We start from the raw sequence: 22,889 nt of genomic DNA, 5'->3' as shown, positions 1-22,889 counted from the left end.
ATAGACTTTAAAAAAATATAAAATCTGCCTGAGAATGATAGGAATCAGGGACAGTACAGTGGTCAGCCCCTATCCCGCTGAGCAGTCAGTACCACCCATGTGCACCTGGACATGACGTGGGACTTACATGGTTAGAGGGACATGAACGGGGCGGGAATCCTAGTGGGGAAGCCCCAACAGAGCGGGAAATTTGAACTGTGCCAATTTTTCAAGGTGGTGATCTGGAATCAATCAGCCACAAGGGCACTCCTTTTAAACGTGGATTACTGTATAGTTCAATCACCTTTCTCCCCATTTCTCCCCCATTCCTTGCCATTCCTACTGGCTGGTTAGGAAGGGATTGGAATTAATCTACAGATGCCAATGTGTCTTCTCCCTTCGAGTCAATAACGTAAGCAAAGCAATGGATTGGTTCTCACTTTTGCCAGTAGCAGAAAGGTAACATAACCAGCGTGAATATACGAAAAGGCTATGTCAGGGCACAAGAATAGAGGTATTTTAATCAATAAACCAAGTAGAAGGTTGGAAGGATCTTAGGGTCAAGAAGTAAACCATCCTTTGAGGTTGATTAAAACACCCCTCTGTGTGTTTTAAAAGCCTGAAGGAAATTTTATTTCTCTTCCCACTGGGGTCTGACCCACCCTCTCGGTGGGACCTAGAGAACTTAAACAATCCACGTTTAAAAGCACCCTGAGCTAGAATTTCCATGGTGACACCCTCAGAGGTGGGCAGTGTTGGGCCAATTGGTTGGGTGTTTAGGGCTGAGAGATCAGGGTTCCTCACTGGAACAACTTCCTCAAGCAAGTGGGCAAACCTGATCTACATCCCGGCCCAGGTGTCCCTGATTCCCGCTCATTCTCAGGCCTGCTGGGGAGAACGTGCTCTCGATTTCGGCCTGTTGTCCTTGAGCCGACGTGATGGGTAGGGGCCGGTCACTTCCTCCGGGCCTGGGCCTGGTTACTCTGTCCCTTTTGGTGCAGCTGTTTGACTTGGGCCAAGATGTCTCGTATCTTCCGCTGAGCCATCTGCAGATAGAACAAACGAGAGTGAGGGTCTCCGAAGGCAAGGAGTTACAGCCTTACGTGCGGAGAGAAGCCATCGGGGTCTGGACACCAGCGGCAACCACGGGTCATGTTGGACTTGTAAGAAAGGTAAGAGAAGACTGAGGATTAGAGTGACCATAAGTTTCTTTGCCTCCGAGCAGACCCTGAGCACCCACTGGATTCATACAGAGGAAGGGAGGATAAACAGTAGTATAAACGCATTCATCAGAATTTAAAACATGACCAAGTTGACACACGTTACTGAACTCGAGGGGGAACTCCCAGAGTTTCCAGGAGCATGTGTCGTCAGAAGGTCGAAAAGCAGGAGACCTCGTCACCAATCACAACTCCACTACGCATGTAAACATCCCAGGAAAGGGGATGAACTGGGATAACCAAAAGGCAGTGAAAGAAGCCCCACTGTGGAAATGGACAGAACACCGAAGGACTGGCATCTCTACTCTCTCCTTCTTAAACGTGTCTTCCCTATGAACAGAGTTGTCTAAGGGAAGTCAACTGTAGAACGTGATTCTCTTGACAGAAATTTACCAGAATGTCTCCTTTCCATAAACTGAGTGCTTGACTTCTCGGTTGAAGAGAAAGTTGGTCTAGGTTGGGGAAAGAATGTGGAGTCGATATTTACACATTAATTCTTACTCTGTCAGCCCTGTGCTTGATGTTTTACTAGTTTTTCACTGAGTTCTCATTTTAACCAATGAAAAATGTCACCACTTTGGTATTTAATACACCCTGGCTCTCTGCATCCCTGGATACATCATTTAAATCTCACATTCCTCACTTGTACGATGAGGTTGTTATGAGGGTTACACGAGTTAATAGAGACCACATAGAATGCTTGGTGTAGCAGCAGAACCCACAAATCTTAAATATTTCTGTGGCTATTAATGGCTCCCAAAGGGCTGTCAGAGAAAGTTGTCACGCTACGCTGGGGTCTGGGTTCCTGTCTTGCCCTTGACTGCGTGAGCAGCCTCAGGTGGGCCACAAGCCTGATGTGACGTGCTTATCCTCTGTGAGTGGAAGGGACCGTATCCAGTAGTCTCCACACCCCTTCTAGCTCCAACACTAAGGGGTTTTAGGAAAACCCCACTAGCTTCCAATCATCCTATAATTTGAACCCGATACCTGCCCTCCTTTCTAGACTCTGGGGTCAGTCCCAATGCTGGGCACTGCTGACTGGCTTTACTGGAAGCAGTGCAGGGATAGATGGTGAGTTCCAGGAAGAGAACAGGAGGGTGGAAGAACTGGAAGCAAGGACGGAGCAGTGGTTCTGGGAAAGGTGAAGGAACTGCACTGCAAACGGGCAACCCAGGATGTTATTCCATGAACAAGGCTGGGTGGTGGATAAGATCCATTTCTCTCCTTATCCAGTGCAAAAGAGAAGGACTAAGGTTAGACGACAGGGAAGACTATTAACGTATAACATGATACACCATAGTTATTACATAATGTAGACTACCTATGAAAACGGTCAAATCACTGTCCCTACAGCCTTCAGAGGGAAAAGAACATCTACATCTCACACCCTTACACCTGGAAGGAAAGAATGACCCAGCCCAGAGGCGGGCAGAGTGCACGGGATTTGTCGAGGTCATGCTCCCGGAGCCCTGCCGCCCTCCCGTGATGGGGGAGTGACATACGTACCTGGCTGGCATAGAAATGCCCAATGATCTTGACGATGACCTGGTCGTTCTCATCAGGGGTCTGGTCTCTCGGCACCACCACCTCAGCTGCTGTCAAATTTTGCAGCTCATTCACCTGGGGGTAGGGGCAGGGAGGACGGGTCAGGGAGGAGCTCAGGGTGCTGCCATGTCCAACATGGATGGGACTGGAGGCTCAAGAGCGTGGTCACTAGCAGCTAGAAACTGGAGGAGTCAGGAGCTGGGCTTGGGAAGTGGAATCAAGTAAACGGGCAAATCGGGAGTACCCAGGCTGAGCCGGGCGGAGGAGCTGGGGGCCAGGGAAGAGCTGTTGGGTTTGGGGACTAGTGTCCAGAGCTTTCAACCTGACCCTCACGGCTCACCGTTTTGCCACCTTTGCCAATGACCCGGCCAGCTGCCGACGCTGGCACCCGGATGTGGGTCTCCAGCTTTACTTCCTCCTTGGGACCAAAGAAGTTCTCCTCCTTGAGTTTTCCATAAATTCTTCCCTGAGCCTGAGAAGAGGAGGTCATTGTTGTGTCAGCGGGCCACATGAATATGACGAAAGGGAAGCTCCCCAAGCCCCACCCCTTCCTCCTCCGGCCCACAGGCCCACGCCCGCTCGGGGTGGGTCACCATCTAGGCCAGGTGATAACAAAAGGTGCACAGGACTGACCTGCTCACTTGTAACACTGGGGAGCCCGGGCAGAGTAACTGAGTATGAGTACGTAGCTCCCCAGAGGAACACAGCACCTGAGCTACAAACCAGACCTATGGGGTCTGGGATGCTTGCGCGGACTTGGACAAGCTGTGGCTGGCAAGTCAAGGCCCTGAGTGGCAGCTGGTGGAAGTCACCCACTCAGAGGGCGGGCTCTTGGTCACTCCACACAGTCTAGAGAGCTGTCCCCGCTCTCCACCCCTCCCTAGGTCAGAATAAGCTATCAGCTCTTCGACTGTCTGCCCGGAAGTTCGAGAACCTCGGCACGTCATAGGGACATAAAGGAGAGAAGGGCCTTCCTTAGTCACGAAGGCAGAGGGCGAGGAAGAAGCCCTCGGACTGCCTTCTTTCCCACGTGCCTATTCACTCTCAGGAGGCAAAGAGGGAGAGCAACAGAGTTCCCGCCTGACGGCAATTTGAGAGCAGCCTTGCAGCCCTGTTTTGCAGGGAAGCTTAAAAACAGGACGCAGATTTGCGCCCCCATCCAAACTCGACTCCTCTGGGTCCTACTTGGAAAGACAATAAAGATCGGAACCTTGAATTGGGCCTCTGGGGGTCCAGTGATGATGACCATACGAAGTTTGGAGTCCGGAGTTTCAGGAGGAGCAATCTACAAAGCAAACGCCCGTCAGAGGTGCCCTCTACCTCCACCTCCTCCAGACCCCTACCACCCTGCTTCCACTCCCCACCTGGGACGGCCAGGGGAGGGGAGAACAGAGACCCCGAACCCCAAGGCTATTGCGCCTGCATCAGAACTCTTATATGAGGGCGTGGGTGCGTTCGTTTCTTGACGTATTCTAAGTTGGGGTGCCCCGCCCACACCCCATCTCCCCCACTCCCCAGCAGGTTTCAGCAGAGTCCTGCCAAGAGGGAGGGGCACAGAAATTTAACAAAACATCTGTTCACTGTGACAGGTTCTCCATGGCCAGGGAAGGTGGAAAGACGGCTAACATTTACTGAGCAACCACTGGGCACCAGGCACTGAGCCAGGGGCTTTGGCTGCATCGCCTCAGAGTATCATCATCCCTACTGTACTGACGAGGAATCCAAGGCTCAGGACCTGAGCTCAGAAGCTGCGATCTGAACCCGGTCGGTCTTGTCTGAACTGAAGTTCTCTTCTGTGCTACAATACCACCTCCTCCCTTAGCCTGAAAGCCCAGGAGCCTGGAAGGCATCCCCCGGAGGACTAAGCGAGGTCAAAAGCAAAGCGTCTGCCCAACGCTGGGCAGACGGGGCGTCTGAGAACAAAAGCGGAGGGTGATGGGAGCAGAGCGCTCTCCCAGCCCGGGCACCGGAAGGAGACAGGGCAGGTCACCTTGATGGAAGCGCTGGCGAAACGGGAGAGCTGTTTGATGTGCTGCCCCTTCTTGCCGATGATGGCGCCCACTGCCTGGGCAGGAATGAACACCTGCACCACCTCCTGCTCTGGAGCCTGCTGCCAAGACAGGACGTGTTATTAACGCAGGTCAGTGGACACAGCCCGGAAGCCCTCCGTGGCCCTGCCCTGCATCCTCGAGGAGGGAAGGGTGCGGGCACCCAGCGGCCACCCTGGGCTACGTGCTCTGTAGCTCTTTGCAGCAGGGACAAAGGGAAGAAGCCGGGCCAGACAAACAGGAAGAGTGCTGCCAGCATCTGAGGCTGCCGTGCACAGGGCTGGTGCTCCAGAGGGTTGGCGCCAGTGGCTGGGAGCCCTTCCCTCTCCCCGCAAATCCCCAAGCGTCAGGCTGCCACAGAGTTGGACCCTGCAGCCGCATGGTCCCCTGTAATAAGACCCTGCACCTACCATAAAGGAGCTGTAGGGGGCAGCTCCGGTGACGCTGCTGGGAGGTGGTGGGACTGCACTGGAGGAGGCTGGAAAAAGGCCTACAGCAGCCAAGTTCAGGCCGGGGATGAGGTGAGACTGCAGCTGGGGAAGGAAGGTGAAGAGAGAGAGGTCGGCTCATTCTGACAGGACCTGGTGGCCCTTGTACGTGGCCCCGGCTGAACAAGAGGGTGAGTGGGCCTCAACAGCGGAATGACGTGCTTTTGCCCCAAACCTGCCTGCCCTTCTGGTTTTTACACACACTCACATGTACACCGAGGGTTCTCGCTGGACTAAGAACCGGCAGCTCTGAGGAGAAGGCCCAGCGTTAGACCCTCAGACGTCCTTCCTCTCTAGTAGTTTACAGCGCTCTGACAGAGACATACGTCGGACTCAGCCGATGACAAGGAAGAGACACATCTCTGACTTTCAGGACTCACCTTTTTGGTCACGTGCCCCACATCCTCACTCCCCTTTAAAAACCAGATGAAAATTATGGACCCTCTCCCCACTAAAGTGCACGTAAACACAAACTTTACAGGAGGATCACAGACCTCAAAGCCCAAGACTGGACTCCCACTTGCACCCCAGGAATCAAATGAAGAATCCCTACTAATTTAATTTAAAAAGGATTCTGATGAATCGAGGTCCAAAAAGCAAAGCAAAAGCTCCAAGGCCCGGGCTTCCCTGGTGGCGCAGTGGCTGAGAGTCCGCCTGCCGATGCAGGGGACGCGGGTTCGTGCCCCGGTCCGGGAGGATCCCACGTGCCGCGGAGCGGCTGCGCCCGTGAGCCATGGCCGCTGAGCCTGCGCTCCGCAACGGGAGAGGCCACAACAGTGAGAGGCCCGCGTACCACAAAGGCCCCCCAGCCTGTGAATGCCCACCTCACTGGAGACCCACTTCTGCCATGGCTCAGGCTCACAGAAGGGCAAGCAGAGGCACCCGACACTCACACTCATGGCAGCCACGTCATTCTCATAGGCTTCCCGAACTTTCTTCATGATCTCCTGCTCGGCCCGGCAGCAGTTCTCGATGGCGCCCTTCACGGTGATGGTCCTCTCGGGGTTATAGAGGGTGAGGTCCTGTAGCCTGGGGCGGGGAGCAGAGCAGTGTCAACCTTCCACTGACAGGCCAGGACCGGGACACAGTTCCTGGCTGGGGCCGAGACACAACGATGCCATTTCTGCAGGCTGTTTAGTTTTGGGCAAATAGCTCTCTGCTTCTGGCCTTCGGTTTGTAACCGGGGCAAGGATTCCGCACAGGGAGGTGAGGATACTCAGAGCAGACTGGTAGGGCAAGGAGGATGCTCATAACTGGAAGCTGGTCCCCAATGGTGCTGAGCACTCCACTTCCTGTGCCCTCAGGAACAGAGCAGTTACTTTGCCCACGGGTAAGTCTCTGACGACATCAAGAGGCACAGTGCTCACGGAGTTGCCAGTCCAGCTGCATGACTTTGGTTCCCCCCGCAGTGAGGCAAACCACCACGCACAGCAGGTGCTCAGGGCTCAGAAAAGGATCTGGGTCTGTCCACATCCCATGGCCTGGCAAATGCTCCCGAAACCCCAAAGCCCTGGCTCCTGGCCACAGGTTCTCTCCTCCAGATGCAGAGCAAGAGAGACAGGATGTGGCAGCAAAGGACTGAAGAGGCAGCAGGCTAACAGCAGCCCAGAGCGGTGACGGGCGCTAGAATAAACGCTCCAGCCCTTACGGATAAACGCTCTTTACCGCTGCTTTGATTCTTCTTCTTCAACAAGCAGAAACTGCATCCAACTTAAGGGGCAGATATTAAGGCTCAGCGATGAGATACTGCCACCCCAGGTGCCCAGGCATCCCACTCGTAGAGGGAAATGAGAGAGTGCCTTACGAAGAGATGGTGATTTTCGTCTCTGTGTCCTGCTCCACCTTCTTCAGGTTGCGCCCCTCCTTGCCAATGAGACGCCCCACGAAATTATTATGGGCCAGGATCTTCAGGGGAACCTCGTCAGCCCTTGGGAAGAAGCGAGGGACAAGAGCTTCTTAGATGGTGGGCCACCGCAGACGAGGGGTTTCCAAGGTAACCCCAAGACAAAATTACGTTTTCAAAGAAAACCAGCAGATCAGTGGTTGTTTAGGGAGAGAAGTGGGAAGCAGGGATGGGTGGCCAAGGGCACAAGGTCAATAAGGGTGATGGGTATGTTCCTTATCCTAACTGTGGTGATGGTTTTATAGATGGAAAGAAGAGAACTATAGGACAGCGTGTTCATTATGTCCTATTTGTGCTAAAATACACGCACATACACACACGTGCACACACCTGTGAGGGCACAGCGTTGCTAGGATACACAAGGTGTTATTTACATGGAGGATTCATTTTCTCAGCTTTTATCCTTTCGTACAATTTCTGTGTCTCCTATCTGTCTCTATTCTTGCTTTTAAAAAGTCTGCGTTAGGGCTTCCCTGGTGGCTCAGTAGTTGAGAGTCCGCCAGCCGATGCGGGGGACACGGGTTCGTGCCCCGGTCCGGGAAGATCCCACATGCCGCGGAGCGGCTGGGCCCGTGAGCCATGGCCGCTGAGCCTGTGCGTCCGGAGCCTGTGCTCCGCAACGGGAGAGGCCGCGGCAGTGAGAGGCCCGTGTACCGCAAAAAAAAAAAAAAAAGTCTGTGTTATAGTCGAGGAGGTGGCAGTCCCCATGTGCCCAGAAGCTGAAGCCTTACGTTTTGGTGTCCTTTGCCTCCTTGTGCATAATCTCCAAGATCATCTTACAGGCAGAGGAGCAGCCCTCGGGGGTCGAGTGCACGCTGATGGCCTTCTCGGCAGCGCCTGCGTTCTCCTTCCTGTGCACGTCGATCCTGAGGGCCACAAGCACACGGACGTTAGCTAACCCTCAGCCGAAGCTACAGTCCGGCTCCTTTTGGAACAAGGCCAAGTGCAGAGCTGAAATGGGCAGAGAAAAGGGCCAGCCTGTTGCTGTGGATTCTGTCCCAGCCAGGAGGTGGTGGCTGAGAATGGTGGCATCTATCATGGGAATACAGGGTTGGGGGATCAACAGTCCTCAGCTCTGAAGCTGCATTTCCCCTTGAATTCTGGATTTCCCCCTTGAGAGAACTATAAAGAGAAGGCACGCTGTCCCAAATTAAAAGTAAATAATAAAAGGATGCATCATGAATAAGGACACGACGTGACCTGTTCTCTTTCCACAGAACACACGACGATCAGCTACAAAGATCAGCGAAGGGGGGTGGCTGTGGTGGAATGGGAGATGGGTCAGAACTGTGACCTCTTACTAAGGTCCCTGACGGGCCTCCTCCTGCTGCCGCCAGTAAGCGGTGCTGAAATCACAGAGCACTAAGGAGTGGCCGCCTTACCGAGACTAGGTTTGCTCGGTGAGACTTTCTACAAGAAACAAACCCTTCTTACTAACGAAAGTGTGTGGCCCAGCCACTGCCACCAGATGGCACCCCCCAGGCTTCTTCTACCTCCCCAACGTTTCCTAAGAGGTTAAGTTGAGTTGAGGACCCTCAGCGTGCTTCCAGGAGAGGCTTCGCCTCCTGGGCGCCAGCCACTGTTCCCTGGCCCCACCTCCCCTTCCCCTGCAGCCAAGACTCACTTGGACTGGGTCTGTTTCGTGATGTTGCGGATGGTAGCGCCCTCCTTGCCAATGATGGCGCCCACGTACTGGGTGGGCACAAGGAGCCGCAGGGGGATGTCCACTTGCTGTTGCTTGGCTGGGGCTCCCGCTGCCACAGGAGAGCCCTGGCGGGGCTGACCCCGAGAGCCAAAGCCGCCTCGGCGCCCGTTCTCGGGACCCTGTGCTATCTGCTCATCAGGGATGTAGGAGACCTTCAAGGCGTGGTTCTCCAGCTGGTGGCCGTTCAGCTTCATGATGGCTCTGAGGACAGAGGGAGAATCTACTGGTCACTCCAATCCATGCCAATCACACCCAATGCCCTCCAGGTGTACAGCACTCAGCTGGGTTACAACGCGGAACATGCCAGAAGAAAGGGAGATGACCACCTGTGCACCACTCCCACCTCCACCTTAGAGAAGCTTCCAGTCTAAGTAGCATAAGACATCAAGTAAGGTAGCATAACACAAATAAGTTATCTCCACTGAATTCTGGAACTGGCTTGGGAATTTCGACCAGAGCTACCTATCACATAGGATTCACAGGAGAACCACATGTGATTCGCGATACGTGAATAATAAATAAAACATGCCAGAACAAGGTTTGTTGTGTCACCTCTTGAGAATGATACTGTCCATGTTTAAGCAAACTCCATGGAAACAGAAGAGGTGGAGACAGAATGGCTTGCAGGAGTTTAAGTCTGTCTGGAATGTCTGAAAAGCGGGACTGATGAACACTGGAGGGAGGGGGCAAGCGCCGTGCATTCCCAAGGCTGATGCTGGTTAGAAATGTTAACAAGGCAACAATACGCAGTAGGAAGGAAGCAAGTGTTGACTTAAAGCCAGGTCAAGGCCCATAGATCAGCCACAGGGACCTCCAGAAAATTCTGAGTCCAGCAGGCATCTAAAAGAAAACTGAATGGCTTGAGAAAGTGGGTGGATTTGACACTAGGTTGGAGGAAACAAATATGATAGAGGCAACATGCTGAAGGGACAAGAAAGCCATCAAAAGCAAAATGGCCTGTAAGTGAGCAAAAATGAGTACACAAAGTATACAAGTCTGTCAGTACCAGTGGGTGGAGAAGTGTGACTCAACCAAACAGGCTAAGGAGCCAGAAACTGTGGGTGTGATGGGACTCAAGGCAATCCCCGAGATAAAATGTCTGCCTCCGCCACATCATAACAAACCCTTTAGGTCTTAGTTCCTCCTCATCACCACTAGATGGCGCCATCAACACAGCAAAGGACCCCATGGGTTCTCCCGCAACCAGAGACCTATTAAAAGCCAGTATCTTGTCCTAAAAAGGATGTCCCACCTTCCCCGGGAGATCTTTGGGTCCCTCCCTTCAAAGTATTTGCTATCAATCCTGGTGAGGTTTCTGAACCTGAGATTCCTGAACCAAAAGACAAGAGTCTGGATTTGGTTGCCACAAAATCAGAGGCTAGGTGTGGACTCGTGCCCACCTGGACCCCATCCCTGCCCAAGCAGGGGCACCTGACTCCCACCACTCACAAAGACCCTCCTTTGCCCCACTTTTGGGTCCACTCACTGCCTGGTCTGCTCGCGGTTGGAATAGGTGACATTCACCACTGCTGTCTCACTCTCGGTGTTCACTGGGGAAGCAAAACAGAGGTCAAGGTTAGAGCAGCGAGATCTGGAGACGGCACCAATGGTGTAAACATTGTAGAAAGCTCATCTTTGATGGTTACGCGATCAGGAAGGAAATACTTGAATGATGAAGCCTTTCCCCTATAGACCACGTTCACCACAACTCCTGGAAAATTCAAATTAGACTTTACGTGCCTTCCTTTGATTCCCCTACCAGCCCTCAAGAGAGACAGGAATACACAAGGGTGTGCAGTCAACACATTCAGCAGTTATGCAGCAGGGAGAAAAGACACACACACGCGCGCACACACACACACACACACACACCCCTAGTTTTTTTAACTAGTTAAAATCACACACCTAGTGAGACTGGACCAAGAAATGGTCTGCAAGGACATGGCTGAAGAGATTTGGGGAAACACCCAAAAGCATTTTAGAGTATCCTCAAAGATATACTGATCAAATGTAGGTGTATCATGACCTGGCTGAATGAGCTGACAAGGGTGGCTGCCATGGAGCCCGGGGGGGAAGGACGTGGGAGTGGACCTGGGTTGGACATTAGAATTCCAGGCGATCTGGGCACATACTCTTCCCCCTTTTGGGACTGATAAAATTAACCGCTTATGCCTCGTCTTGTGATTATGGGTCACCTAGGCCTGCTTAGCCCCTGGCATGGAGGACTTGGATCAAAAAAATCAAGCCGCCGCCCGAGGACACTGAAAGCACTTAGCCACAAAACTGCAACGCAGACCACTCTCAGCCCTTCTGACCTCAGCGGTACAGCTCTCCCACCTCAGTGGAGAGGAATATTCTGAAAGAATAATCTACCAGAGACCTCCCTGGTGGCTCAGTGGTTGAGGATGTGCCTGGCCAATGTAGGGGACACGGGTTCGAGCCCTGGTCCGGGAAGATCCCACATGCCGCGAAGCAGCTAAGCCCGTGCGCCACAACTACCGAGCCTGAGCTCTAGAGCCCGTGAGCCACAACTACTGAGCCCACGTGCCACAACTACTGAAGCCCGCGCACCTAGATCCTGTGCTCTGCCACAAGAGAAGCCACTGCAATGAGAAGCCCACGCACCGCAACGAAGAGTAGCCCCCACTCGCCACAACTAGAGAAAGCCCGCACGCAGCAACGAAGACCCAACGCAGCCATAAACAAACAAATAAATGTAAAAGACGGTGAGACAAAGGACTATTACACAGCCATAAAAAAGAATGGAATTCTGCCATTTGCAGGAACGTGGATGGACCTAGAGAACATTATGCTTAGTGAAATATCAAAGAAAGACAAATAGTGTGCTATCACCTATATGCGGAATCTAAAAAATCCAAATGAATGTATGTGCAAAACAGACACTCAGACAGAAGGCAAACTAGCCGTTACCCAAGAGGAAGGGGGAGAACCTTAAGGGTGGGGGGGTATGGGATTGACAGATACAAACTACTATGTATAAAATTAGACAAGTGATGGGAATTCCCTGGCGGTCCAGTGGTAGGGACTCTGCGCTTTCACTGCCATTGGCCCAGGTTGGATCCCTGGTCAGGGAACTAAGATCTCACAAACCGCGCAGTGTGGCCAAAAAAAATTTTTAAATAAAATAGACAATTGAGAAAAATATATTGCACAGGGAATTATAGACATTATCTTGCAATGACTCTGAATGGAGTATAATCTTTAAAAATACTGAATCACTATGCTGTACAACTGAAACTAATACATTATAAATCAACTATACTTCAATTAAAAATAATAATAATAAAGTCATTCTCTCCCTGAAAAAAAGTAAAAGGGTGGACAGAGAGGACTTTGCTTAGAAAGTGGCATCTGATGGGACTTCCCTGGTGGCGCAGTGGTTAAGAATCCACCTGCCAAGGCAGGGGATACGGGTTCGAGCCCTGGTCCGGGAAGATCCCACGTGCCGCGAAGCAACCAAGCCCATGCGCCACAGCTACTGAGCCTGCACTCTAGAGCCCGCGAGCCACAACTACTGAGCCCATGTGCCACAACTACTGAAGCTCGCGCACCTAGAGCCCGTGCTCTGCAACAAGAGAAACCACTGCAATGACAAGCCCGCGCACCGCAACTAGAGAAAGCCCGTGCGCAGCAACGAAGACCCAACGCAGCCAAAAATTAATTAACTAAAAAGTGGCATCTGAGCAGCCTAGAAGACTTAATTTTTACAAAATCAAACACTTCCCATTCTGTTCTCTCCAGGTAGCAGGTATTGCCCCCGGATTCGGTATGTTATAGCTCCCTGGTGAGCCTCTTAACCAGCGGTGACTCCTGTTGGGCGCCCCCAGTGAGGCTCTCCAATGTGCTCCCAAGCCATTGCTGTCTCTTTGTCCAGGAGTAACGGAGTCATCAGTCTAAGCTGTAAGCAGGACTGGGTGATGGTTATCAGCGCTTCCAGTTGTGTCCTGGTGTTTATGATAAAAGGCAAGCTTCGGGGTCAGCAGGAGAGAACCTGTCTGATGGATTCAGCACTTCATACCTTTATGCAGGCAAGTATTTTAATCGTTTATAATGATTTACAGCTTGCCCCTTTCCACAAAGAATTTGGAGATGAATACTTGAGTCTTGTCTAGGTTTCTTAAAGGTCTGCAAACTCAAACTACTTTGTCTACCTAACGACCAAGCTCTGCTTTATGTCCAACCCAAATCACTCCACATTTTATTTTAGCTTATTTTCTCTGCAAATAATTTATAACCTTAAGCAATAAATTCAAAAATCGTACCAAACTTTCTATGATCTAGAATAAATAAATTAAAATAATTTATAACCTTAAGCAATAAATTCAAAACTCGTACCCAACTTCTTATGATCTAGAATTCTTTTTTATTATTTCTCCTTCTTGAAAGAGAAGTGATAAAAAGAACTTAATAATAAAAATAAGTTCTTCTGCACTCTTGAAAGATGTTGCCTGCCCGCTATCAATATGTACAAAAATCCTGCTATTTTTTTTAACTGACCAAAGACATGTAGCTCACAATCAGAGGTTCTACAAAAAAAAAAAAAAAAAAAAGACAACCCATTGATTATTCCAGACAAAAACAAAGAATTGTGAAGCTTTTCAAGCAAAAGGGCTACAGATTTGCTCAAGGCGCATGCGCAGTTTCCATTCTTAATCTATTCCTAAAATCTTGGGACGTGTATTGCTACCTTGGTTGACCCCAGGAGCCTGGGGACCCCGTGCTTGGAATGAGTGACTTTGTTGAGTCTCTCATTAAACAGAGGAGAAACCTGTCCCGGAGAAGCAGCAGAGCTGAAGCTGGAACTCCATGTCCCAGCCCCCACCCCAGCGTACCTCCCTCCACACCTTTGGCCGTCTGCCCCTCTTCCTCACCCACGCCCCCGCCCCCAACTCCAACACCCACCCCTACCCCACCGCCCCACTCCTCTGCCCACTCTTACCTTGCTCGCAGTTCTCCACTGTCCCATACTGAGCCAGCAAGCTGTCCAGTACCTGGGAGCAGGGAGAAGGGAATACGGCTGCTCTGGGCATCCCAGGAACTCACAAAGCATCACTACACACTCCTCACCCCAAAGCATCGGGGTACAGGCAGAGCCTTTGGTGGGGATTGAGCACGTCACCTGCTCAGTTTGCCCTTTCTCAGGTACTAATGCTGACGGCAATCCGTCGGGGTGTCTTCACAGAATGTACTTGAGCTCAAAAAGGCATTTAAGGGCCTTTTTGGAAGCAGACCTGTGCCACCTGAGTCCCTAGCTGATCCTCTGTCATCACTAAGTTTGGGGTTCACGGGATACCCTTCCCACCTCCCTAATGCCTCTCACGGTAGGGACTGCCCAAAGGACTAATACTGGAAGTCTTAGGTTAAGGATGCGATCCAACCGGCCTCCCCTCAGCTCCAGCTTCTCTGGCCTAGCCCCAAACCCCCAGGACACCTCCCAGTCATCTCTGCCAGCTCAGGCTGACCCAGACTTCTTTCCCAGTGCCACTGACAGTTTCCCCCAGTCACTTACTTCCCATCGAAGCTGGGGTGGAATATTTCGGATCTGTATTTTTCGACTCCTGAAATTAGAGAGAACAGCATCAGTGACAGCTCTGGATACTTTAGGCGCCTGTGACCTTTTGCATTTTTCAGTCCTGTTCCAGTCCATCTTCCTAAACTTCTGCTCAACACCAAAGACTTAAGAGTCTGAGAACGACAACCTTTGGGAATGGAGATTTATTTCGCTGCGTTTTAGAAAGCAAAATAGAGTGCTACCACAGATAGGAAAGCCAAAATCAGATGCCCTAAGCACTGGGATAACATAGTTTCCCCCCTCCACATACCAGTCACATCTGCTTTGTCTCTCCTAGGTTCTCCTCACCAGTTCTCTTACTCAGCAACCATCTATTACCACCCACCGTGTTTCAGGATCTAGGAATACAGAGCTAGCTGTGTGAATTATTACACGAATCATTAACCTGATACCTTTTCAATCGGTGTCTACTCCATGCTGGACTTTGTTCTGCATGCTGGGGACACAATGATAAGCCAAACAGACAAAGTACCTGGCCTCAAGGTGCTCACAATTTATTAGGGGAAACATATATGCAAACAAATTACAGCGGGATAATTGGCAGCAGCTCGGCTCTTTCTCGGTACAGATATGGATTTAAACCTGTGCTCCACTTAACAGCACTGATCTTTAAAAGGTTATTTAACTTCTTTGAGGCTCAATTTTCTCCTTTGTGAAACAGGGATAATACCTATTCACAGGGAGGTATAAAGTAATGTCAGATAATATTATCAAGAGCTTAGCAAAGGGCTTGGAGTAAGTACTTAAAATGTAATAACAGACACATGTGTGGACGCTAAGGCGGAGTAATTAACACACACGCAACCCAGCATTAGGACCAACCCCTTCCCTCCTCCCAGTTTACTACGGTTTCTCCTTTCCATCTTTCCAATACTTCTTAAAAACGTAATTTTCCCTGAGGAAGGCTTTCAGGTTCAAGGTTGACTCCCACGGTGATTAACTGCTCACCACCCAAATCAATGCCCTAATCCCTGGGCTTAAAACATTTCAACTGACTTGATCTGCATTGGTCAATGGTCACTTATGTCTTTGCATATCCTTGATCACAAACTCTTAGTTCAGGGACATGGTCCAACAAAATTCTAGTGGCACGAGGGAAAATGAAACTAGGAAGCAAGAAAATACAGTTCTAGCCCTTAAACTGCCCCTGATTGGCTGTTCTGACTAAGCCACTCGAGCTTCAGGCCCCCGTATTCCTGGCTGACATGCAACAGGGCCCAAGGCAGTTCTTGCCAAGCTAGGGGGAAGGGGTACTCAAAACACACGAGAGCAAGGGAAGGGATGCTAAGCTCTAACTGTAAATGTTTTTGATCTTGGCTCTGTCCTCAGCCAGGTCACTCATTTCATCCCTGTGACCAAGTATCTTGAGATATAAAATGGAAGCAGAAGGGTCTTTAAGATCCCTACTAGCTCTGCCGCTTTGAGGGTAGAAAGTCTTTGTCAATGAAATCTTTTCCCGGGTTAAAATAACTTAAGGGAAGTGGAAATGTAGCATAAGTGTTGGAGAATCTATGTCCACGGTTTTCTACTTTGGCTGGTTCATGAACCTGATCTAAGGAGGTTAGATTATAGGAGGACAAAAGAACAAGGGTCAGAAACAAGTCCCGTTCCAGGTCCTCGGCTCCCACACCGGGCCAGCTTCTTGGGATCCAATTCACTGGCCAAGAGGGAGGAGCCTCATGGCATCTGCATGACATGGCGTACAGGATTACCCATACACAACACATTTCGTGATGAAATGGGCAAAGAAAACGCAGGGGCCCTCCCATGAGGAAAATCAAACTCTTGGTGAGCTGAAGAGATGATTATACCGTCGGAAGATTGAGAATACTGATCTACCTTAATGCTAGTGACCGGGGGGGGGGGGGGGGTTACCTAAGCTGAGGGAGGACCTCCCTCAAGCAGAGGCTTCTGGAAGGACTGCAAGGAGATGGGCGGTGCCTGCCTGGAGTTCAAATCAGTAAGAGCTTAAAGCAGTCCCCTGCAAAAGTTCAGTTTGAAGAGCCCTCTTTCAAGATAGTCCTATAGATTACTCTAATCTCAGGTCAAGGGTCAAAAATACCCTCTTCCTACTTCAAACTCCCAGTTTTAAGGGCTTCCTCTTCAGGGTAGGGAGGAATTGGGAGGGGATGGGGAGGTGAAATCAAATCTCAGTTTGGGATGTTAATCCATATCCTGAAAGCAATGGCAGTCTGGAATGTCTGGAATGTTCCAGGAGGGGGAGGAGGGCAGGGACACCCAACCAATGGAAGAAAAGACATCCTGGCAACCCTCCCCCACCCCCAACAGGCAGGGACTCACCCACCCCTCCAGGGCACACACACCCAATCCTGGGAACCCATGCCAGGCCCCTTGAGGCCTGCAAACCTGGCCGGCAAAGCCCCCAACCCTGACACACACACAGAGACCAAGAAGAACCTTTGTCTTTTAAGCAACCCTGACAAACACACAGAGACCAAGAAGAACCTTTGTCTTTTAAGCCGTTGGCCTGGTTTGTGTGAAGTGTGGTGCTACCTAATTTCTTTCTGGCCCAAAGCACATGTGACCATGCTGAGAACTGGACCCGGTACTCCCTTCCAGGAGCCCATGGGTAACTCACTCGCCCTACAGGTATTTCTGGATGCCTAGCTCATACTGGGCCGGGGCAGTGTGCTGAGGGCTTGGGGGATCAGCATGGAAGCTAAGAGACCCTAACTGCTTACTTCTTTGCTCAGTACCTTACTTTCCTGTGGAAAGCTGACAGGGCTTTTGTGAGGGCTTAAAGCAGGCGGGCTGCGGGGGCGGGGGTGTGCCTGCCAGGCCGTGGTGCTCAGTCCCAGTCCCCAGGAGCCACTACCTGTGATAGTGAAATGGTTAGGCTTCTGCACTGGTGGGGAAATAGCGGGAGATACCACAGCCTAGAGAGAGCCCCCGCGCTTCCACCTCCCGTGACAACCGAAGGGCCCCACTCCAGCACTCCTGAGGATGGGCTTCCACCAGGCTCCAGGGGAGCCTTCGCCCTACAGGCAATAGGGCGCTGCACTGTGCGCAGGACCCTCAACTCTAGCACCCGTTGTTTAGAAAAGCAAGGGAACTCCCGGAGGTTCAGGAGCCGCCACCCACCCTGGAGCTGATAAACCCGTTGAGTGAAAGAATGAAGCCTCCAGCCCCTGGCAATGAAGGCAATGGTTGCGCCAGTCAAATGATTTCCCCAGGGGCTGATACCCGGAGGCTTCTTACCCTCTCTGCCTGCCCCGACCAGCAGGGCAGTTACCAGGTCCTGGGGCAGCTCCCCAGATACAGAGCAATCACAAGGGATGCTCCTTTCTAATGTTGCTGGGGACAAGCAGGGGACACCAGGGCCACAGGGACCGAGTGACCATTCAAGCCCAGGGGAGATTCCAGGAGAGAACGGAGGGAGAGAGAATCTGGGCAGCAGCGTCGTAAGGAGTTAAGTAGGAAAACAAGAGATTCAGGAAGCACAGGAGCTAGAGGCACCCGGAAGGATGGCTGGGAGTGCTCCCTGGGCAGGAAGCTCTCGTCCTTTTCACCTTTTCAGAGAAATGTCATTGACTTAGACTGAATGGGAAGGAAAACAGTTCATTAAGGAAGAAGCTAACATGTGAGGAGTGCTTACCAGATGCCAGGCTCAGGTTCAGCGCCTCCTATAAGCCTCCCACTACCCATGAGCACGATAACCACGGCTCCACTTTACAGACTGGGGTCCTGAGATTGAGGGCTTGGGTATCTGCCAAGTCACACAGGTTCTAAGAGCCAGAGGCAGTATTTGAACCCAAAGACTGTCTGGTTCCAGGCTCTTTGCACAGTCCCCTGAGCTGCCTTGACAATGGCAGAAAGGAAACAAAAGCCTTCGCCAAAATATATTCAGGTTTTCGCTTGAGAACGAGTTTAAAATACTCAAGAGTTCACACAACAGAGTGAAGAGCGGGCCTGCTGAGTGGGTGCTGCTCTCCAATAAGTCGAAACATCCCACCTATAACTCCTTAAGACGCATACTTCCATTGTTAGTGGAAAAGTGATTCTGTGCTTATTGAACACTGACTAGACATTTGATAATATTGTTAATATTTTAAAATCAGGTAATTCCCTGGCAGTCTAGCGGTTAGGACTCTGCGCTCTCATTGACGAGGGCGCAGGTTCAATCCCTGGTCAGGGAACTAAGATCCCACAAGCCGTGCGGCACGGCCAAAAAAATAAAAATAAAATAAAATCATACTGATTTCTAGAAATACATACTGAAATAGTTACAGATAAAATGTCATGTCTAGGACTTGCTTTAAAGTAATTAGGGGGAAAATTAATACAGATTGGATACGATTTGGTCATTTTTAAAGCTAGGTGATGAGTACATGGTGGAATTATTTAATTATCCTTTCCATATTTCAAAGTTTTTTTTTCCATAACAAAAAACTTTAAATAAAAAGATAATTCTGAGAAGATGTGGTACTTATATACAATGGAATATTACTAAGCCATGAAGAGGAATGGAATTGGGTCATTTGTAGAGACGTGGATGGACCTAGAGTGTCATACAGAGTGAAGTCAGAAAGAGAAAAGCAAATATCGTATATCAACGCATATATGTGGAATCTGGAAAAATGGTATAGATGATCTTATCTGCAAAGCAGAAACAGAGACACAGACGTAGAGAACAAATGTATGGATACCATGGGGGAAAGGGGTGGGGTGGGAGGAACTGGGAGACTGGGATTGACACGTATATATTATTCACACTATGTATAAACTGGACAACTGATGGGAACATACTTTATAGGACAGGGAACTCTACCTAATGCACTGTGGTCGCCTAGGTGGGAGGGAAGTCCAAAAGGGAGGGGATATCTGTGTGTGTGTGGCTGATTCGTTTTGTTGTGCAGTGGAGACTAACACGACATTGTAAAGCAACCATACTCCAGTAAAAATAAATAAATAAAAATAAAAAGATAATTCTAGCTCACCCAATTTTAAAGTCATCACAGATTCAAAATGAATGGGTCTAAGCCAATGAGCTTTTCCTCTTTTATTTTTATTAGCAAGAATCCAGGCCCTGGTGAGGAGCCGGCTGAGGGCAGGGAGAACGGGCCTCAGGTCCAGCGGAGAGCGAAACAGATGCATAGATGGGACACTTTTCAGAAGGGGGGGTCCCCATATGACAGAATGCACACCTGGACGGAATGCACCCTGGAAACAGTCTTCAGGTCTTCCGGAGGACAGCTAAAAACTGCCCCAGGGAGTCTTCTTTTTCTAAACCTTTGCAAACCAGCTCCTTCCTCTTTCCACCCCCATTCCCAGAGGGTAGCGTGCTGTCTTGAACATGCTCGTGGGCCTCACCCTGCCCGAGAGGGAAGCGTTCCTTTAAACCAGGGTGGGGCAGACCAGTTGTGAGGACAGAGGCAATAGTAGGTTTTGGAAATCTTTTCAGGCTTGGGGCCTCAACCCCCAGAGGCCACTATCAGAGTCAAACCTGGACTTTCATCTCTCCAGAGAACTAGGATTAAACCAGGATCTCCAGATTAGACCCTTTACCTCCACCCCTCCCCCGGGCCGTGATTCTCTGACTAGCAGTCTGCTTGCTCTAGGGCAAGTTAGGCCTTCAACTCCCTAGACCTCAGTTTCTCTCACATCAGGGACCAAAGGATTAGGATTAGTCCTTTTTACTGGATCTTGTGTCCCCAGACAGAGATCAACCCTGTCCACCTACAGTGATACACTTTCTTCATTAGAGTGATTTCCTGTGCCTTAATGGTCTGCCTAAGTGGTTCTTAACCCCCTTTTTTTTTCCTGGAGACTAGGTTCCCATTAGGAAATAAGATAAAAGCTAAGAACACTCTCCACCAGAAAAATGCAAAATTCACTCCAGCCTGCAGACATCTCCTCGAAAGTGTGGGAAGAAACTAGCCCAAGGCAATTAGAAAGCTAAGCTTGACTGGGGATGGAGTTGGGGTTATTACCTGGCAATTTTAAGAGTGAGCAACTAGGATTTTTCAAACTTGCAGTAACACCATGCTCTTTCCATTCTGATCGGCAGTCAAGAAGGTCACCACCACTTCCCCAAGGTTTCTGGTGTCCAGCTGACGTGGAATCATTCCAGATTTTCTTGCCACCTACTAGGCACTGGGCCTGTGTTGTCCACACTACAGTAGCCATTAGTCTAGTCACGTGTAAACTACTGAGCACTTCAAAGCAGCAACTGAATTTTTTCTTAAAATTAAAATGTTTGTATAATGTAACTTTTTCTTCTGTATATTTTATGAACTCTAAATACAGATCAACTGTTTCCAATGAAAATTTAGCATATGAATTGGGACAGGCTCTAACAGTAAAATAAAATACACACTGGGTTCCTGAGACTTAGTAGCCCCCCCAAAAGTAAACGATCTCATTAATCGTTTATATTGATTCCATATTGAACTAATAATCTTTTGAATTAACTTTAAAAGTAATTTTGAATTAATCTTCTACATTAATTTCACTTTTTTCTCTTCTAATGTGGCTATTAGAAGATTTACACACGTGGCTTGCCTCACATTTCTACTGGACAGTGCAAGGCACTACGCTGCAGTACACAGCATGGAGGGATGAAGAAGCCAGGTAAGGCTCCTGCTCTCAGGAGTTTACAGTCCGGCAGGGGACCCCAGTTTGGTTTTTTTGTTGTTGTTGTTGTTGTTTTGTGTTGTTCTGTTTGGCCATGTTGCGGGGCTTGCAGGATCTTAGTTACCCGACCAGGGATCGAACCCATGCCCCTTCAGTGCAGGCGAGGAGTCCTAACCACAGGACTGCCAGGGAATTCCCCTCAGTTTGGTTTGGGATGGGAGAAGAGAACAGACAAGGTTAAGTGGGTTGGGGAGGTGGGCTGGCCACAGTACCCTTTCGGAAGTGGGTGATCCTGGGACTTCCCTGGTGGTCCAGTGGTTAAGATTCCATGCTTCCACTGCAGGGGGTGTGGGTTCGATCCCAGGTCGGGGAAGTTCCGGGTGCTACGCAGTGCGGCCAAAGAAAAGAAGTGGGTGATCTTGTTGACTCCTCAACAAGAGTCCCATGCGGCTGACACCGGAGAATGAGCACCGCCCCCCCCCCAAAGCTGGCTCCCATCCCAGTTTTTTTCCCCCAGCTGGAAATCACACATAAAAGATGTCCTAATGTGCCAACCTCTGCCCTTTCCATAAGATCACCACTGACCTAGTCCTTCCTCCCCACCCTGCCTCCTTATCCCTGTAGAGTAGAGAGGTGGAGAAAAAAATAATTGTCTAGGAAAGCTTCTGAAGGGGGCGGACCTGGCACGCTCCAAGCATGGCAGTAGCTGAGAAAGCGGGCCAGGCTGGGGAGGGGAGGAGGAGCTGGCCCAATGCCCAGGGCTCCGTGCCAGGCTGATCCAGAGGCAGGGCAGCCAGACAGGCAGGCAGTCGGGTGGGTTGACCAGCAAGGTAGGGGCTGGAAAGGAAAACACTGACCTACTGGAAGGTGCAGGACCAAGCAGGGCAGATGCCACCACCAAGGGGTCAAAGTATCGGGGGGAGGAGCTGGAAAGCAGGGACACCACTGGAATGCATCTGTGGTCCCATGAACATGGTCTTTTAAAGGTATGAGGCGCACACACACTGTCCCACACGTGCTCCTGAACTAATTCTGAGGATAGGAGGGAAAAGCAAATCTCGGGGAGAAACTCTGGGATGGATGACATTCCCTCTCTGGCAGGCTCTTGTACTGTGTTTAATGTGCTCTTGGCCTACCTGGAGTCAGGGAAGAAGAGGGGGATTCACTAGGCCTCTTACATGACCAAGGACACACACACCCCATGAACCTGGCAATCGGAAGTTCCAATTGAAGAAAATCAGATTCCTACATTGAGGAAATAAGATTCATACACCGAGGTCTGACAGGGTCTTAAATAGTCAGCTTCGTTTCACAGATGGAGAAACTGAGGCTCAGGAAAAGGAAAGAGACTTGGCAACTCTGAGGCAGGACTGGAACTCAGCTGGTTTATGCTGAGCTCTAGTCCTACCTGGTTTATGATGAGCTTATACCAGCCTCCTCCCAGGCTGGTTTATGCTCATCTCACCAAACTTCGCTCCTTTCTCTCTGACAAGAAGTGTTAACACAGCAGAAGTTGTATAGCCCCGATGTCAGCAGCAGGAAAAATGCCCATATCCTGTATGGCTAAGTGCATGCCAACTGGCTTTTACTGCATGCGGCTCCAATTTGGGCACAGGATTTAACTTGCAGAAGAGCTAACTGTACTATAATACGGCTGGATGACTGTCAGAGAGATTTGTTAGCAGGGAAAAAGTGTAGTCACCAAAAATTCTGTCTTGAAAAATTTCACGTTGGTTTGGGATAGGCAGGGCTGCAAAGGTGAGAGGCCGGTGGGAGGCGCCACCCGATGTTGGAAAGCAAGCAGAAGAGGAATA

General features: G+C 50.3%; 1 protein-coding gene across 4 annotated transcripts in view; it reads right to left on the bottom strand.

Annotated features, from left to right (window-relative positions):
- Window positions 1-932: 932 nt before the first annotated feature.
- The window catches only part of IGF2BP1 (insulin like growth factor 2 mRNA binding protein 1), a gene marked incomplete at both ends in the record, with an annotated part of 38,015 nt that continues 16,058 nt past the window's right edge, over window positions 933-22,889 (bottom strand). Inside the window, 13 exons of one of the 4 annotated variants that reach the window (XM_082679299.1) lie at window positions 933-1,025; window positions 2,706-2,819; window positions 3,085-3,216; window positions 3,955-4,029; window positions 4,735-4,854; window positions 5,203-5,325; window positions 6,174-6,309; window positions 7,085-7,207; window positions 7,915-8,049; window positions 8,808-9,089; window positions 10,375-10,438; window positions 13,849-13,900; window positions 14,419-14,467. In XM_082679299.1, the coding sequence (XP_082535425.1) occupies window positions 933-1,025; window positions 2,706-2,819; window positions 3,085-3,216; window positions 3,955-4,029; window positions 4,735-4,854; window positions 5,203-5,325; window positions 6,174-6,309; window positions 7,085-7,207; window positions 7,915-8,049; window positions 8,808-9,089; window positions 10,375-10,438; window positions 13,849-13,900; window positions 14,419-14,467 (1,498 nt within the window). The remainder of the gene's footprint in view (window positions 1,026-2,705; window positions 2,820-3,084; window positions 3,217-3,954; window positions 4,030-4,734; window positions 4,855-5,202; window positions 5,326-6,173; window positions 6,310-7,084; window positions 7,208-7,914; window positions 8,050-8,807; window positions 9,090-10,374; window positions 10,439-13,848; window positions 13,901-14,418; window positions 14,468-22,889) is intronic. The other 3 variants (XM_082679300.1, XM_082679301.1, XM_082679302.1) reach the window with 3 other exon arrangements.

This window comes from Grampus griseus (assembly GCF_964374135.1).
Source record: "Grampus griseus genome assembly, chromosome: 20".
In the NCBI taxonomy this organism is placed as follows: domain Eukaryota; kingdom Metazoa; phylum Chordata; class Mammalia; order Artiodactyla; family Delphinidae; genus Grampus; species Grampus griseus.
This window is presented reverse-complemented; position numbering and strand designations above follow the sequence as displayed.